At 42.4% G+C, this 17,830-nt stretch overlaps 1 protein-coding gene across 23 annotated transcripts in view; it reads right to left on the minus strand.

Annotated features, from left to right (window-relative positions):
* Positions 1-17,830, minus strand: part of GRIN2B (glutamate ionotropic receptor NMDA type subunit 2B) — an 849,505-nt gene that overhangs the window by 36,406 nt on the left and 795,269 nt on the right. For all 23 annotated transcript variants that reach the window (XR_013179559.1, XR_013179558.1, XR_013179557.1 and 20 more), the window contains one exon: positions 16,618-16,847. Coding sequence is in view for 17 of the 23 variants with exons in the window: in XM_077170132.1 (XP_077026247.1) it covers positions 16,618-16,847 (230 nt within the window). In the remaining 6 variants the exon portion in view is untranslated. The remainder of the gene's footprint in view (positions 1-16,617; positions 16,848-17,830) is intronic.

Here is a 17,830-nt window from a genome sequence, read left to right on the forward strand (position 1 = left end):
TGTTGCTTTCAGTCTGTGCTTCCTGAGAGGGGTTCCTCACTTGGCATCTGTGGACCTTCACTTAACTCCTCTGGGACACAACTCTGGTTTTTGGTTTGCTCAGCATCTCATGGGAAGGTACACGGCAATATCTGCTGGGCCCTGCATCTCCCAACATCTATGTCTCGTGTTGACTCTGTCAGCTCTGAAGCAACTATTTTCTAGGCGTCCGCATCTGTGTCAGCTCTGAGCTCTCTCCAAAATGTTTCCATTTTAAAGGACTCCAGCAAACTAATCAAGATCCACCCTAAATGGGTGGGGTCACATCTCCCTCTAATCAAAAGGTCACACCCAAAATTGGATGCATCACATCTCTGTGGAGATGACCTAATCAAAAGTTTCTACCCTAAAGTATTGAATCAGGATTGAAAGAAATGGCTTCCCTCACAAGAATGGATCAGGATTAAAACATGGCTTTTCTGGGGGTACATAATAGTTTCAAATCAGCACACTCAAAGAAAAGACATTTTTCTAAAAATAGGCAAATGGGTTTAAGGGATAGGATTACTGGCAGGGTAGCTTGCAACACATATTTTGGAAAATAAATAATCTAGTTGAGTCCATTTCACACTTACACTTTTTAAGCCTTGTCTAAGTGGACATAACTGGAAACATGCTAACTAACAGGGATATTTTCTCAGTTACCTTGCATTAAAGTTATGTAAACATTTCCTTGTTGAATGCCGTGATGATTCTATGAACACACCAGATCACTGAATTCTGTTAATGGTTCTGAGTGCACGTATCATGTTCCCTTTGTTAAAAGGTTACAGAGATGTGAACCTACTTGATGAGTTCATGAAATTCCAGAGTGGAAAGGCAATTGACTGAAAGGAAGTAAGTCTCTAGCCAACGTCAAAGAAAGTTAAAAATAAAGAACTTCCTTTTTATCACTACTAGAGGTGGGATATTTGGCGAGAGAGTAGACACAATCAGCTTGAGTTGAGAGGGGTAACTTAGTAAACACACAGGGGAGGGTCTTATTTTCCTTAACAACTTAGATGATAGAATGGAAAACTTGCTTTTCAAATCTGCTGGATACACCAAATTGGATTGGATGGCTGGCCACCTGGGAAATACAATTAAACATCAAAACCATAAGTCTGGCATGGTGAAAGGGTTTATTAAATGGATGAATTCAAGTAGGAAGCATACAAAGCAACTCTCACAGCATGTAAATCCTATGCAAGAAAGCATAGGAACTGGCTTTGTCAAAAGCATGGTTAACAAAGATCATGAAACCATAGTGGACCACAAGATGCAAGAGTCAGTAATGCAGGGCTGCTATTTCGGTAGAGAGCTTATAACAGGAAGTTAGAGAGACATGTGGTATGTGGGATGTATGTGGTAAGGCCCCATTATGGAGCAGTAGGAGGGCTTTATGACCACAGTGTGATATCTTCTAGAACTCACAACTGAAATCCTGAGAAGATGCCAAAGATGATTAAACGTGAGGGGAGCAATTCCTAGGTGAAAGGTTAAAAGGGTTCATTTAACCTTTAAATGGAACACCCAAGCAAATTCCTGTCACAGTATTTGCTGTCGTATGTTGAAGGTATTGTCTAAGTATTTGTGTCTCTCAGTGGACTATGAGACTGGGACTGCTTTAGCAAGTCTACAACATGCCACGCGTAGGATCTCTCTACAATTTTGGGGTATACATACACTAAAAACTTATCTGCTGTCCATCTGAAATTCATATTCAGGATGTCTTGTATTTTATTTTCTCTGTCAATCCTAAGCTAACTAGTAACTCTCCAGTAAATACTTGTTGAATTGATTGTTACTATGTGATAAGCATTATGCTAAATGCATAGAATATAATAAATTAAATAAAAGGCCAGAAAGATGATGCAACAGAAGCTTAGTTAATCCGAAGAACTGAGAGGGAGGGTCAGGAATTTGGTAAAAAGCAGAATCTAGGTTGGAAAAAGCACTTATAAAAGGTAGGAGGGGTTTCTGGATAGACTTTCTGAGACAAAGTAGCACAGCTATGGGTTCTTTTTCAGGGCTCCAGCCTTAGCCAGGGGCAGAGTGGTACCTGCTAAGCACTTCCAAGATAAACTGTATGGTTGGACATGAAGCTGCATGCTGAAAAAAGGCTTACAGGTAATGTGCTTACACAGAGCTGCTGTGATCTTCTAGACCCTGTGGCATATAACAGATATTTAGGATCTGTCTGTTGAATGAATAAATGAAGAGTAGATGGTGATACTGAAGAGTAAGGGAACTGACTTTCATCCCTTACTTAGAAAACCTCATTATATCATAGTTGCATCATACAGATAAATAGGATAAGGCACATGAATAGATACCACATGTTAAGTGTGAATTGGCCAGCAGGGACCCATGTGACATAAAGGATGGGAAGCTCGCTCTCTGGAATAGAGGAGCTTCCATGAGGGATACCACTGGGTCTTGGGCTCTCCCAAACCCACATCCAACCTAACATACTGTCAATTTTCCAAATGGCAAGGATCCATTAGGGAATCAATATTTATTTTGTCAGTGGACAGATTATAATAAACAGAACAGCACCTGTGTATGACAATAAAAACATAACCTCTATTGCAAAATGAACTAGTCAAAATGGGTGTTAATTAAAAAGCAAGGAATGTCATAAATTCTCTGGTTTCATCAATAATTTACAGTGAAGTTGAGGCTCTTCCCTAAGTTCCAAGAGAGCTTGAGTAGGAGAAATTAGGTTCACTTTTTCTGTGAAACTGGACAGACAATTATTTGGCAAGACAAACCATGCATCCAAGGAAGATCTTATGCGAGATCCAGTTTTGTAATATGGCTACTTCTGCAAGAAACAGTTTATTTGGTGTAGGCCCAGTAGTTAAACAGAATCATTTGATGTTATTGTTTTATATCACAGTGGCGGGCTACAGATACACATTCAGAGAACATTCACTGATGATGCACCTAAGAGGCTGCTGGGTGCTTCCACTCAAAAGACCCATGAGGATGACTGAAAAGAGGTACTGGGTACCTCTTACCCATGGCGGAGGCCCCCTTCCAGGCATGCTGTGATCCACAGCCATTTCCACAGAGAGTCGAAGCACTGCAGAGTAACTCCCTTGTTCTCCCTTCATCCCTCTGCAATCCTGACATATTACCTGCCCTCCATTAACCACACCCCCACTCCATATCTCACTGAAACAGGTGAGTGCTGAAGGCAGGTCAGGTGAAGGGGGAGGATTGCAAGGTGCTCTCTAGGCTTGCTAGTGACAGTTGGTCTGTGGCTTTCAAGGCATGTCCTTATCATCTACTGGAAACAGCATGGGCTTCGTGGGATGGATTTTATCACATACCTGAGTCTGCCATAAGATCCAAGTACTGGCACACATTGAGAATATAGTACTCATCAGCACAAGAGGTATAAGGTAAGTAACATTTTTATCCCCATTTTACAAATTAGGAGACTGAGGCACAGAGAAATTTAGCAACTCAGCCAGGTCACAGAGTGTCTTAGTGGCTGAGTCTTAGCCTTCTCTTTTGTAAAGTGGAGAAAACATAGGGAAAGTTTTGGGGGAGAAGAAAATGAGATAAAAACGTAAAGGTGGCTGGCCCAGGGCATATAACCAAACAGCCATTAGTGACTGAGACCTTTTCTGATATTATAATTATTGATGTGATTTATATAATGATTACCATGGATGAGGGCCATTGTTGCTAACATTGCAAAAGAACACATATTACAAAGTTTAATTTACTTTTTGGCTTTGGAATGTAATTTTTGGTAGATAGACTCCAACCTATGAATATGTTGCCAGCAATAGTTCATTTATAAATTAGCTGTTCAGAAACAGAGATACAATCCCGTAGAGAAACAATACTGTAAATGGTTAGCTCATTAATAGTGGTAATTTAATATATAAGAGAACAAACCTTTATGTTAATATTATTAGCCTGTTTTCTGAGAACATTCATTCATTTAACAAACTTCTCAGATATACCAGGTACTATCCCAAGTGCTGAAGAGACAGAACTATTGGAGTAACTGCTGTTGCCTTGAGGAAATCGCAATCCAGTGGAGAACGTAAGTATTTAGTCAATGATTCTGGTGGAAGGTGACCCAGGCTCATGTCGGAAACTGGGCTGGGGAATCTGGGGATATGGTGGTGGAGGGGATGGTATTTGGAGTAATGAAGCACAGGAGGAAAGGGAAACAAAGTCCCTTGCTTGGGTTCAAGGCTAGCCATTGTACTTCACTTTTCATGCCTACATTCTGCTTCCAAGGCCATCATGCTCTCCTAAGCTCCCAACCAGGGCATTCAAACCTGACATTCCCTATTTTCCTACACTAGGTGGGGCTTATTGTGAAACATGTGTGATTCTGTAACACTTCCAACTGAAAAGTGAAGTTGTATCATGAAGACTTTTCAGGAGAAGCTGGGAAACTGCCCCATTTCCCAATGCCAAATTCTTTCTTGTCCCACTCCATGTTGCTGACAGCATGGCTACCCAGCAGAAATACCCTTCGCTGCTGTGCAGGGGTCTGTCTTGTACCCCTACAAGTGGAGAGAAACAAGCTGACAATTACATAACTGTGTTAAAAGCCTATCTTGGATGACTGTTGGCTAAAAGACAAGGTTGTGCTTTCAATCCAAGAGGAGGTTCTGAAGATCTGGGGCAAGGTAATAAGGTGAAGTAGTCAAGAAAGAACTAAGTCCTCACAACTGTCATTACTGGGGAAATAACATATTGTTTGCATAGAATCATTCCAAATGAATGAATAATCGTATGGTACAGGCTTTTTTCAAATTAATTAATCTCATGCTGTGAGATATGTGTCCATTCATTTCTTCCTCATATTTAGGCACTTTGCATGGTGGATCATGCTTATTCTTGCCCATAGGCTTTCTAAGTATCAGTGGATTTATGGGCACATCTGACCTCATGCTTGCCCTTCATGACCTATGAACTGCATTTATGGTTGTCAGACCAAAGGGATGTTTAAGGAATCAAACAAATCTATGTACACTGCTTGAACTTTGGTAGCTCTGCCTGACTACCAGGTCTGACCTGGTAGAGAACTTCTAGACCTGGGGCGAGTTGCACCAGTAACCCTGTCTGGTGCTGAGGACCCTCATTGACTTTAACTCTGCTTTCATCTCCCACTGAAGACTTCTCATCCTTTTTACACCAGAGAGTTAAAGCAACTCCTCTGGCAGCAGCCTCTTCTCATTAGCAATCTGGAATCGCTGCTGTGCTGAAGGCTGCATTGTTCTTCAGTGTTTGAATATCAATTTGCATAATGAAGCAGGTGAGAGTGCCTCTTGCCTGTTTAGGCAACCCTGATTGGCAGAGAGAAAGGGATTTGTACGTAATTGGCCACAATTAATTTGATGCGCTTTTATAAGGATAAAAAGAAAAAGCAGAAAATTGCTTAGTGCTCCCAGTCAAAGCCACATCTGCACGCTCTATGGTGTGTGTGTGTGTGTGTGTGTTTGCAGTGATGGTTGGGTATGTTGGGGAAAGGCATATGTGTCCAAGTATTTTTTGGGGGGGGAGCAAAAAAAAAGACTCACTCCCCAGAGATTCTTCTGTCCTGGAGGTCCTCTGGGGCAATGTCCTTCAGAATGCAATGCCGTTAGCCATCCTGTTCAATTTGTGTTGGAGGCCACTAAGAAGCATCATTAGAAACCACAGCATTCTTCCCTCATACCACGATGGCACCCAACTCAACATCTCTTTTGTACCCTGTCCAAAAGAGGCTGAGTCCCAGCTGTCTCAGGGTCTGTTGGCAATCAGTTCTTGCAGAAACTTAACTGGCTTATACTTAACTCGGAGCACACTGTGGTGCTAGTGATAAGCTGGAACATGTGTGAAGGAATTTCGCAGAATTAAACACTTAGGAAATTTAATATCAAGGTGGATTTTAGCCTTAAGTGACTCATGGTCTCTTTGCCACAAGTACTTTGTTAACAGTAAATTGCTTTCTTTACCCTCTAAGATGAGGATGGGGTGATAGAGTGGGATACATCTTTTCTCTTCTTTCTTCTCTCTTTCTTTCTTCTACCCTTTAAAGAGACAGTTCCTGCAAATGGGATCTTTTTCATTCTATATAAGTTATAAATATAAAAGTATATAAATTACTTGTCTAGATGAGAGAACATACCACACCCTGCAACACTTAATTTCTTTCTGATTCATTCATCCATTTAGTCCTCATTAAATAAATGGCTATTAAATGTCAGGCCTTGTGCAAGAGCTGTGGGTACAGAAGTGAAAACAGAAATCTTGCTGGAGACACTCTGGGGTTAGGGTGAACCAAAGTCTGTTCGGGGTTGCTGTGCACTGACAGTGGGGTAGAGAAAGTGTTCTCTGGCCTGGGCCCCATAATTACCCCTTAACAATCTGAGAAGGCAGACCAGAGAGGGTTTCCATGGTAGGGCGCTTTCCTGGATTTTGCTGCCTCAGGCCATTGCCTCTCGAAGCACTCTAGAAGTACCTGTGTCCCCATAAAGAAGATCAGGCTACAGCAATGTAGCATAATGGTGACAGAGGTAGGTTGGTGTCAGGTCTCCCTGCATCAAATCCTGTTTCCTAGTTGTGTCTTTGGTCAATTCACTTAACCCTTATATGACTTTCTTCATCTGTAAAATGATGCTAATGATACTTGTCTCATAGGTGGGCATGAGGATTAAAAGTAACAATATTTGTGAAGAGCCTGATACATAGTATATACTCAATGAACAGTTCAGTAAATGCTCAGTAATAAAGGAAGAGAAAAATAGGAAGATTTGGGTTCAGGAACCCCAGTGGTTATCATGTAGCAAGTTATGAAAGTCAAAGTGAAGCCATCTCTTACAGATCAGGTAATCTAGTTATTCTCCTCCTGCTGTGGACTGAGGTGAGAGTTGGTGGTGGTGGGCAAAGGAGAAGCCACTAAAGACAAGAAAAGACTAACCTAAACTGGTACTGCTATGATCTGGCATTGGTGCTCTCTAAACATGCTGGATATTCAAAGCTGGCTCTTCTTGACAGGCAAGTTCATGGTTACCCAGAGATTCTCTCAGTGAGAACACTGGTCTACAACCCCTTCAATGCAGCTACGTCACTCGCCTTGACTTCTCCATTGGATTAAACCCTCCTGCCTCTCTCTGTTGAGGCATCTCATCCTTGGCTTGTGCAGGCTCCCTTTACATACACCCTACCCCCACTCCAGGCTGACCCCCACCTTCCCATATGGCCCAATCTGGTCCTCAGGAAAGACAGACCTGCCCTGCCATGGGGAAAGGGTGACCCATTCCCAGGGCAGCCAGCTCTCTTCGCACTGGTCCATCAGGCAGCTGGCTTTGGTCAATCCCTATTAATCTTGGTCTTCCCGAATATGGGTCAAATGCCAGCCCCTTCCCCCCTCTGTCTGCAGGGGCTGGATATCAAGCCCTCTGAAAGGTCCTCTCAAAGTTCTTCCAGTAGGTTTCAGGGGCGTGGGAGCAAAAGGGGGGAATGCTACAACTCCCCTCCCCTCTCGCCACAATAACTTCCACCAAAGTAGTCTTCTCTTGTAACACTTCTTTTTTCTTGTAACACTTCTGATACCTTGTTTTCTGGCTACTTCCTTGGTAGGTCCTGCAGAGGCAAGAGATTTCGCCACCTGTTAATTTTCTAGTCAGTTTGAGAGTTGGAGAGTGTGATTTGAAAGGCTTTTCCAAGTGGCTTTGAGAAGAACACAGTGCCTTACTCATCACCCCATCCCCAGCAGTGGCTCCTCCCCCCGAGAAAGAACTACTCTTACAGACTCACTGTAAGATTTTTAATGTGATGACCTGAGACCCTAGATCTTCCTTCTCCTGATTCTTGCCACTAGAATAACAGCCTGAAAATCCAAGCTGCCTTCACCTGGAGGGAGCTTGCCTGCCTGCTTGCTTTCTCTTTTCTGCTCTGGTGGCTGTCAGCATCATATTGGCCTGGAGCCAAGGCTTTGACCCTCTGAATCAAAGCCCCCAAATAGGATTAGATTAAAACACCAGATGAAACATCTGACACTACAGTGTTTGTTGAGCATAAGCAGTCTTTAAATGGCTCTCTGTGACCCATGCTTGAAAGGAAAACTCGACATTAAATTATAAACTAAAGGATTGGAGCTCCCCCAGCCATAGGCACTGTCTGGCCTTACTGGCTCTAGCACAGACCTAGCTTGGCAGAAAGATTCTGAAATTCTAACGGGCTGCATGCAGCTCACCGAGGGCCGCATCCACTTGTGTTATCATCACAGCTGGGGGCATGAGAAGAGCAAGAAAGCCTAATAATCCAGAAAAGCCCAGAGCCAGGCTGGGCCTCGATTTTCATTGTGAATATAATTCAGACATCTCTAAAACCCAATTCATTCTAGCCCTGATGCCTTTGGTCACATAGAGATTTCATGGCTACGTTAATTTATCTCAAAGGATTCAAACCTAGTTGCCCAGAAGTGAAACACTAATTCTTAATAAATCCTCAACCCGCAAGCCAAGATTTAGTGAGCCTATAAAAGCTTAGTCCCCTCGTACTAAAACACTTACTTATAATTTTTGCTTCACAGCAGAGAGAAAAGGCTGTTGGGCAACTCTTGTTTTCCTTTGGTGAAAATAAACTTCAGAATGAAGAAACTACCTTCGACAGTCATCTACACAGAATAGATCTCTTCTCGAAGAACCAGGGCCTCAGCTGTAAGTAGATTACAAGTTCGGGGTGGGGGGGTCTCCAGAGTCACTTGCTCCTCAGCAGCTGGGAGAGGTGGACTGCCAGGGAAATATCGCATCTGGAAGCTGCACGAGTAAATTCAATGATCCTACCAGTTCACAAGGTTCTCTCTCCACCCAAAAGTTAAGTACAGCATCGCACACTATGTGTTTTGATTTTTGTTAAATAATTTGCTACCTGTTGCCAGCTTTCATTTTGGGCCCACTCCAATTCAATTCAGGTAGGGAGACTATTAATTCATACTCATGCTAATTTGTCTGGTTGCTTTTTTTCTTTCTTTTTTTTTTTTTACAAATTTACAAATGCAGGAAACCTCTAGTCCTCTTAATACCTTGCATAGGGCATACTTCTAAGAAGAACAATACAGAACAGAACGAGCCTAAGGTTGTTCTGATGTTATTTCTTTCTTTTCTTTTTCTTCCTCTTGCCTCCCTCTCTCCCTCCCTCCTCCTTTTTTATTTTTCTTTGGCATAAAGATAGTTCAAACAGCATCACCAGAATGAAACAAAGCTTCCTTCTTTTTCCAGTTAATGAAGACAATCTTCCTGAGATCCACTTTGTGAAATTCATGTTCTGCACACTTGGAGAAACTAATGTTTCCCATGTAGCTTTGTAAGTGCCAAGTTACTAATTACCTTGTTATCTTTATGTAATTCCGGATGCATCATTTATGTGTGAGTATGTGTATATACATGTGAGTGTGTGCTCCTATCTAACAAGGGATTGAACAAGGAAAATATATTCATCCACGAGAACAGAAAAGACACCTGTTTGCCCTAGATATGAAAAGAATCATCTGTGCCTAATGATCAACTAAAGTCCTCTCAGTTCTGAGATTTGAACAAAACAGCACAATCCAGCAGATGGGAGAGATGCACTAATAATATTTTACTCTATAAGAAGAGTTGTGAAAACAGTATCGCTCCCCAAAACATGACCTCAATCTCCTTTGATAATGGCATTATTATTAAGGTCTAGTAGAAAGTTGCGTGGGAAGGGTGCACACAAATAATGCACTACATGCTGTGAGAAACTCATGTCAATCAGGCTCAAAGACAGAGCGATGACGCTTAGGCTTTTCATCATCTCCTTAAATGAGCCAACAGAGACAAGACTCCCTGTGCATGATAAACCTGTCTCCCTGCACATCTTCAGTGTGTAGTAGATTGCTTTTCCTAAGCAAGGGAGGTAAGTGAAAAGAAGAAGGGACCCTGATCCTGCTATAAGAAATGCCTGCTTTGAAAGTTGGGGCACGGAAACCAACAAAAGAGGGGGTCAAGACAAATACAAGCAGTACTCAAGTATAGAGGATGCAACAAGCTCAGAGTGTAGGTTATAAGGGGAGGCATCATGGCCCTGTAATGGTTTCCTGTGGCTCCAGTACCTGATGACCACACACATGGTAGCTAAAAAACAATGGCAATTTATTCTCATGCAGTTCGGGAGGCCAGAAATCTGAACTCCAGGTGGCATCAGGTCTGCACTCCCACTGAAGGGTCTACAGGATAATCTGTTCTTTGCCTCTTCCAACTTCTGATAGCTCCAGGGATTCCTTGGGGCTGCCTCACTCCAGTCTCCGCCTCCTCCTTCACATGGCCTTTCCCTTCATGTGTCTTCTTTTCTGTGTCAACTCTTCCTCTGCTTTTCTCTCATAAGGACGCTTGGCACTGGGTTTAGATTCCACCCATACAATCCAGGATAGTGTCATCTCAAGATCCTTAACTTCTATACATCTGTAAAGGCACTTTTTCCAAATAAGGTCACATTCACAGGTTCTGGGACTTATCTTTGGGGGGCTGCCACTCAACCACCACAGGCTCCAACAGGATGGTGAAGCTCAGGAGTGAAGAATCCTGTGTGGGAAGTGACAGGCCATCAGAAAGCAGGTTGTCATTCAGGGCAAGCAGGGAAAACAGGAGGCCAATGCCGTGAAAGGGTACTTAAAAAGAAGGACAGAAAGGAGCCCATTGGGAGCCCCACTGGGAGCCCAATAGTCAGCATGGTCATCCCGAGACTGGAAGGGTGACTGCTGCCAAGTCCCACTGGTTGTTGAGTTGAAAGTAGGGATCTCCTTCCTCAATCAAGACGGACTCAGGAAGTAGGATTCAATTGGCCCTGCTGGTGTACTCATTCTGTGCTCCATGAGTCAGTAGACTCATTTATAAACAAAACCAAAGAAGACATGGTGGTAGCTGACCTTGACAAATAGACTTGGCACTGGCCAAACACCAGGGTTAGTTCCTTCCAGACAGAGGTCACTGTGGCAATGAGGGAGGCTCAGCACTCGGGGCAGCAGTCCATGTGAGGGGCCAGATTGGCTCTGCTTATGCAGCCATTAAGAGACAAAGGGACAGGTGTCCCTCCCTCTACCCATGCATGTCCTGTTCCCTGTACACTCCCAAGGTTTTCCTCTCCTGTCACTCCCTCCAGACTTGCTTTGACCAGCTTTTATGAGAAGACTTGTCACTTGACAGCCCAGAGGATCCCTGGGCAATGAATCATACCCTTCTTTTCTGTTCAGCTACTTGGAAGTCCAGTTCAGGCATTAGTGATTTCTGAGCTTTCCTCTATTAAGCTCCTTTTAGCCTCGTATTCCATGATCTGACAAGACAGTGGGGGCCAGGACCAGGGTGTGACAAAGTGGAGTTGAAGTCAGCTGCCTCCCTCTGGCTTTAAGTCTAAAGTTAATAAGGCAAAGGAAATACATTTGAACGTGGGAAACATGGCCCCATTTCCTCACACATGCTCATATACCATCCAAACATTTTGGTGTGGTTGTGTTGTCAACATGCTCATCACAAGGCTGGTTTCTTGCAGAACACATATTTATTTGTTTGCATGTTGATTTAAAACTCATATCCTGTCTATTTCCCTGAAGGAGACTTCCAGACCATAGAGGACTTCTTAGCAACCCAGAATATCGGTTACTTGGAAAAGCCAGAACATCCTCATGTAGGTGTTTAAGGTGGTCCTCACTGTACCCACATGTTGCAGGCAAAATATGAAGCAGGACCCTGGCAGCCAATACCTTTGGGGAGCCCGATAGCCAGACAGAGGCCGTAGCAGCCCCCTCTGTGGCCTTAGCAGACCTGACTCCTGGCAGGCTTCCTCAGCCCTACCTTGGAACCCCACTGACTCCATAAATGACGCTTCCCTCTCCTGGTGCCACCCATTCTCCTTATGACTTATTAAAGTACAAAAGTTAGAATATTATCTAATTATGATGGCTCAGTCTGTTTTAGTAGTGGAAAAGGGTCTAAACCAGTAAGTTTTGACAAGGTAGATGGAAGGGTAGGGAGAAGGGGAATTAACTGGAAAAACCATCAAAGTCTGAACAGGGTGGCCTGCTGTTTTAGGAGCACAGGAACATCATAAGGACAAATTAATTAACCTCTCCAAGCTTCACATTCCTCACACGTAAATAAAGATTTTAATAGCACTGTTACATAAGAAAATCTATGTAATGTACTAGGCACTAGGCCTGGCTCAAAACAAGAGCTAGAAAAATATCTGTGATATTATTATTGCTTGAAGTTTTGTTAATAATGATTTAAATTGTGATAACAGTAGCAATAGTAGTCATAGTAGCTATACCCTGAGAAGGACTGGGTAAAGTGGAGCTGCTGCACAAATCATTAAATGAAAGGGTAGGGAAGTAAGTGATCAGGTGGGGGCAAGGGGCGTCAATGCCAAATCTTGGTTATGTCACAAATTTTCCTGGGACAAGCTACAAGGGAGGCATCCCAGCAGAGCAATTTAAAGCCAAACATACAAGGACTCAAACCCGGGCTCTAGTCACTCTGTGTAACTTTAGGGAGGTTGCTTAACTTCTCAGAGGCTCAGTATCCTTATCTGTAAAATGGGACTAATCATGGCTGTATAAAGACTATACATATATTACATATGTAACATACACAATAAGCTAGTACTAAGCAAGTACATCTCCTCCTTCACTGGCCAAACTCTTTACCCCTCATACTGTGGCTCGTACACTGGAAAATGAGAATTCTATTTGGATAGGTAGGAAAGATGAAATTAGCATGTGGCTTTTTGTTAGAAGAAAGATGGCACAAACTTCCTCACTTCTTTCTGACACTGGGGGAGGTGACTGAATGTACAGTAGAGCTGCTAAATGTTAGAACTTGCACTTTTATTTAGTTATGGCATGCAGTGGAATTATTCTGAATTAACTAATATAATGTGCTACCACAAAATGAAAGTTATCCAGTAAAAAGGAACACAAAAGTAGGTTTAGTGGAAATTTAACGCTGAGTGTTCTGATTTTGTACCTTAACCTAAATGAAATCTGCCATAAAATTTAAGATAATTAAGGAACAAAACTATAAATCTTGTGGCTACAAACATCCTCCCATACTTTCTCAAGATATTTAACATTTGATCTGAGTCATATGGAAGATATGTCATCCCTAATAATCAAAACAAATTTAGGAACTCTTCTCCATATTAAATGTTATTTTCCTTGATGAAAATTTAATGACATTGAAAAAGCATCATCAAAACCACCTCACTTCCACTCTCAAATTTGTTGTTGAAGTTCTGTTTTTTCTTTTTTCTAAATTCACAGAGCACCCTTCCTCTCATGCATTGCTATCTCAGTCCTGAGACAGTTTCATTTAGGTGTTTTGAATAAAACTAATAAGAATTTTGACATTTTAAGTACCATTTCAGACAACTCCTTCTGATTTATATTACTGTTCCCAACACTGATATGCAGTTATATGTCATTAGTTATTTAAATGTTTTCTATAATTATGTAAATTATGTTGACACTTTCTGGTAGGATGCTTATACTTTATTATTTTGTCATTTGCAAAATTCTGAAATGTATCAGACAACCATTTTAAAATTAAACATCTGTTCAAAGGCTCTTGCTCTCTTGTTGCTTTTTTTGCCCACAATGCTTAGTTCAGTGCTGGCACAAGAGGCTATTAAGTTAATATACTCTTTTTCTCTCTCCACAGGCTTTTTCCCTCCCTTCCTTCTTCCTTCCTGTCCCTCCTTCAAGCTTTCTTCTTTCCTTACTTCCTCTTATCTTCTCCCTTCCCTTACTTTCAATTATCTTCCCTCTGTTTCTTCCTTTCCTTTCCTTGTATGATAACCAAACCATGTGTGTTGATTTAAAATGATGTATGGACCCTAGAAAAGCCACGTTTTAATCAAAATCCCATTTTATAAAGTAGAATAATCCCTATTCTACTGTAATCATATCATCTCCCTGGAGATGTGATTGAATCAAAAGTGGTTGTTAAGCTGGATTAAGTGAGACATGTCTCCACCCATTTGGGTGGGTCTTGATAAGTTTCTGGAGTCCTATGAAAGAGGAAACATTTTAGAGAATGGAGATTCAGAGAGAGCAGAGAAGAATGACATAGCCACAAGAAGCAGAGAGCCCACAAGCCAGCGACCTTTGGAGATGAAGAGGGAAAATGCCTCCCAGGGAGCTTCACGAAACAGGAAGCCAGGAGAGAAAGCTAGCAGATGACACCTTGCTTGACATGTGTCCTTCCAGCTGAGAGAGAAACTGTGACTATGTTCGCCATGTGCCTTCTTACTTGAGAGAGAAACCCTGGACTTCATCGGCCTTCTTGAACCAAGGTATCTTTCCCTGGGTGACTCTGATTGGACATTTCTATAGACTTGCTTTAACTGGAACATTTTCTCAGGATGTTGAGAAAACATCCTGAGATACAGAGGATACTGAGCCTCTGAGAAGTTAAGTAACCTTAGAACTGTAAACTAGCCACTTATTAAATTCCCCTTTTTAAAAGCCATTCTGTTTCTGGTATATTGCATTCTGGCAGCCAGCAAACTAGAACACCATGGTACCTGACCTTGTAGAGATTACAGCCAGACAGAGGGAGAAAGAGTCAGACAGGTACAGGTTCACAGATTATTACATTTCAATGTGGAAGACAAATGTTATAATAAAGATATACGTTATTGCTATGACAGAGGAGAGAATGAGTGACTGCCCAGATGAGCTAAGGAAAGCTTCACAAATGAAGTGGTTAGATTCTAATAGGATCCTTGAAGTGTGAGTAGGAGTTTAGTAATTGAACAAGTAGGGAGGAGAATATTCCCGGTAGATGCATGGATGGAGGCATGGTCTGGAATGGATGAGGAGGTGAGGATGTAGAATACAGAATATGGGAAACCATGTATTGGGGATTGAGACTGGAGAGGTGGGGAACATTGGGGCTCAATTGTAAAGAGCCTAGAATGCCACATTGAAAATAAACTGCCTCAATTCCATTGGCAATGGAAACTTGGAAAGTCTTTAAGCAAAGAACTGATGGGAACCAGTTTTTCAGAACATAAAGATCACAGTGTGGAGCACAGACAGATGTGGGTCCTCTCTTTTTCATGTAGCCTAGGTCTTCATGCTCTTTCAAAACCACAAAAGGAATAACAGTCTCCCCACATTGTTGATGGCCCCTATGAATATGAGAAAGATACAGTGTCCCAGGCAATTTTCAGAGACCTTTGAAGAAAACAATGTGATAAATATAGAAAATCCTCCCCTTGACAGCCCAGACCCCAGGAAGGACTCTGAGCCATTAAACCTCTACGTATCAGCACGTGGGGACATGGTCCCACCAGACTCTGCTACAGACTTGAGGGAGGAGGAAATACAAGAGAGGGAATATTTTCAAAAAATAAGGAAGCAAAATAAAGCAAAAGGAAGGCACGAACAAACAAAATGAAGAGGGAAACAAAATTATATATGTTCAAGAACCTTGTTAATCTGCCCTTCATGCTTTTGAATGTTTTTAGTGAGTACAGATGGGCAGATGGAAAAATCAGAATCTGAACCCCGAAAGAGAATATCTCCTTCTTTTCACTCTTCTTAAACCATTTTCTAAAGTGCACAGGGTTTATATTGAGGAAATCCCACCCATGTGATCAAACATCAACTATTTGATCTATTTGGTCTAACGAAACAGCTGTATATATCTCATGACTTTCTTCTGGCAGTTGGGGATTGGAAATCACATTTTCTAACCCTTTAGGAAATGTGGTCTGGGAGACCACATTTGTAAAAGTTTCCAAAATTTATATAAGTATCTGGAGGGAATCCGTGAACTTTACTGGACACTCCATGAATGTAGCTCTTAGAGCACCTTAGACCATCATGATTACCATGGCTTCAAGAGACAAATCTCCCATGGAACTGTGATGTTTCAGGCAGACCTTGAGAGTCAGATGTATTCAGAACAAGTATTGCGCACTCTCATCCAGGAAAGATGGAAACCAGCAGATGTTTTCCCTTCTCTTTCAACTGCACAGGCAAACGGGGAGGCTGGCAATTGATACAGGGGCAACCCATTCATCAGCATACACAGGGCAATCATCAAGTTAAATAGCAGTTACTGTTCTTCAAGATACAATGTGAGCAAATTTCCTGCCCAGCCCCAGGAACACACAACCGTGCAGGCAAACAAAGGGAGAGCCCACTGCCAAATACCATTGGGAGGAAAATGAGGGTCATAAAGTGTCAGTCCCCTTAGTGTGGGTACACAGGGGCAGCCTTCTAATAACATGCCAAATTGTCTGCCCTGTGCTGATAGGCCACCCGGCCACATCTAACAAGAGGTACCACATACTCAGAAAGCTGCTCACACACCAAGCCCCTTATTTGCAGCCCAGGGCATACTTATGACAACCTTTCACTAACCAGGAGGTAAGTGCAAAGTAATATTATTTCAGTAGGAAAACTGATTTCAGCTCCCAGTTTAAAGAAATGTAAAAAAGAACAGTCAATTCAAAACATTTAGAAAATTAACAGGTATGCAAAGAACTTTGAGTATGGCACAGAACAGGATCGAGGGAAGGGTGAGAGGTTTCACATGGTTCTCTTACCTTTTTGTCACTCAGGCCAGAAACCTGATCCACATACTCCTCTTGGATCATGAAGGCAGCTAAGTTGGCAGTGTAGCTGGCCAGAAAGATGACAGCAAAGAAGGCCCACACTGACACCATGATTTTGGAGGTGGTCCCCTTTGGGTTCTGCACGGGCACGGAGTTGTTAAACACCAGACCCCAGAGTAACCAAATGGCTTTGCCGATGGTGAAAGATGGGCCGCCTGGCTCTGGTATGAGCAAAAGACAGAGGCAGAAAGTTAAGACACATCCTCATTTACACTTACAAGGACCCAGAACTGGCAAGGTCCTTCCCAGAGCAGAAAACCCTCCAAATAAGACTCAGTGTTTTATCAACTGCAATTTAGTTTGTGAGGTGAAGGCAGAGGAGGGTCCCTTAGGGGAAAAGCCAGAGGCCAGTGGTGTGCAAACTGTTGCTCCAACCAATAGTCATGGCACAGTCCAGGCAATGGAGGAGTGATCTTTCCACCTGCCCCTAACTGAATAAGGAAGGTTGACTATCCTACTATCATCATACTGGTGTCCTTATTACCACTGTTCCTGAAATTTATATTTATTATCTACCAGGAGAGTACTTCAACTTCAAACAAGGTCAGCAAGAATTGTGTAGTCTTTTACTATTGTTGTTATAGACATTCTCTAATTCTGATGCTGGATGTTTTTGAATGCACTTTTCCTTGATTTTTCATATTTTTCTTCAAGCATGTAACTTATTACTAAACATTTCAAAGACAACTGTGGTACCTGGCTCCCCTGCAACGCAACTCCTCCCAACTGGTCCCCTACCATCATAGCTTCTGTGTAAAAGAACATCAGGAAGCCCAGAGAGGTAGTCATAGACCCCTTGCTTAGTCCCACTTAACTTGATACAGACAGAGGCAGGACTGATGCAGGACCATTAAATTTATTGTGAACTCACAGCTTGGTGGTGAAATCTTACCTGGTGCCTGCGTTTAAATGTAACCCCCACCCCACCCCACTGTACTGCAGAAACAAACATCTGCTTGCACAGTTCACAATATATTAGTACAGGTCTTACAATGCTGTCTGTGATCCTGATGGCATCTGCTCAGCAAACTAAATCACCACCAAAAACACCTGTTGAACCAAATACCTAACTCTGCACATACTTTGTGCATGTGGACCTCATTTCATAGAATGGACGTGCATGCTTACAAAGAGTTGTTTACTA

This window comes from Tamandua tetradactyla, chromosome 7 (assembly GCF_023851605.1).
Source record: "Tamandua tetradactyla isolate mTamTet1 chromosome 7, mTamTet1.pri, whole genome shotgun sequence".
Taxonomy (NCBI): domain Eukaryota; kingdom Metazoa; phylum Chordata; class Mammalia; order Pilosa; family Myrmecophagidae; genus Tamandua; species Tamandua tetradactyla.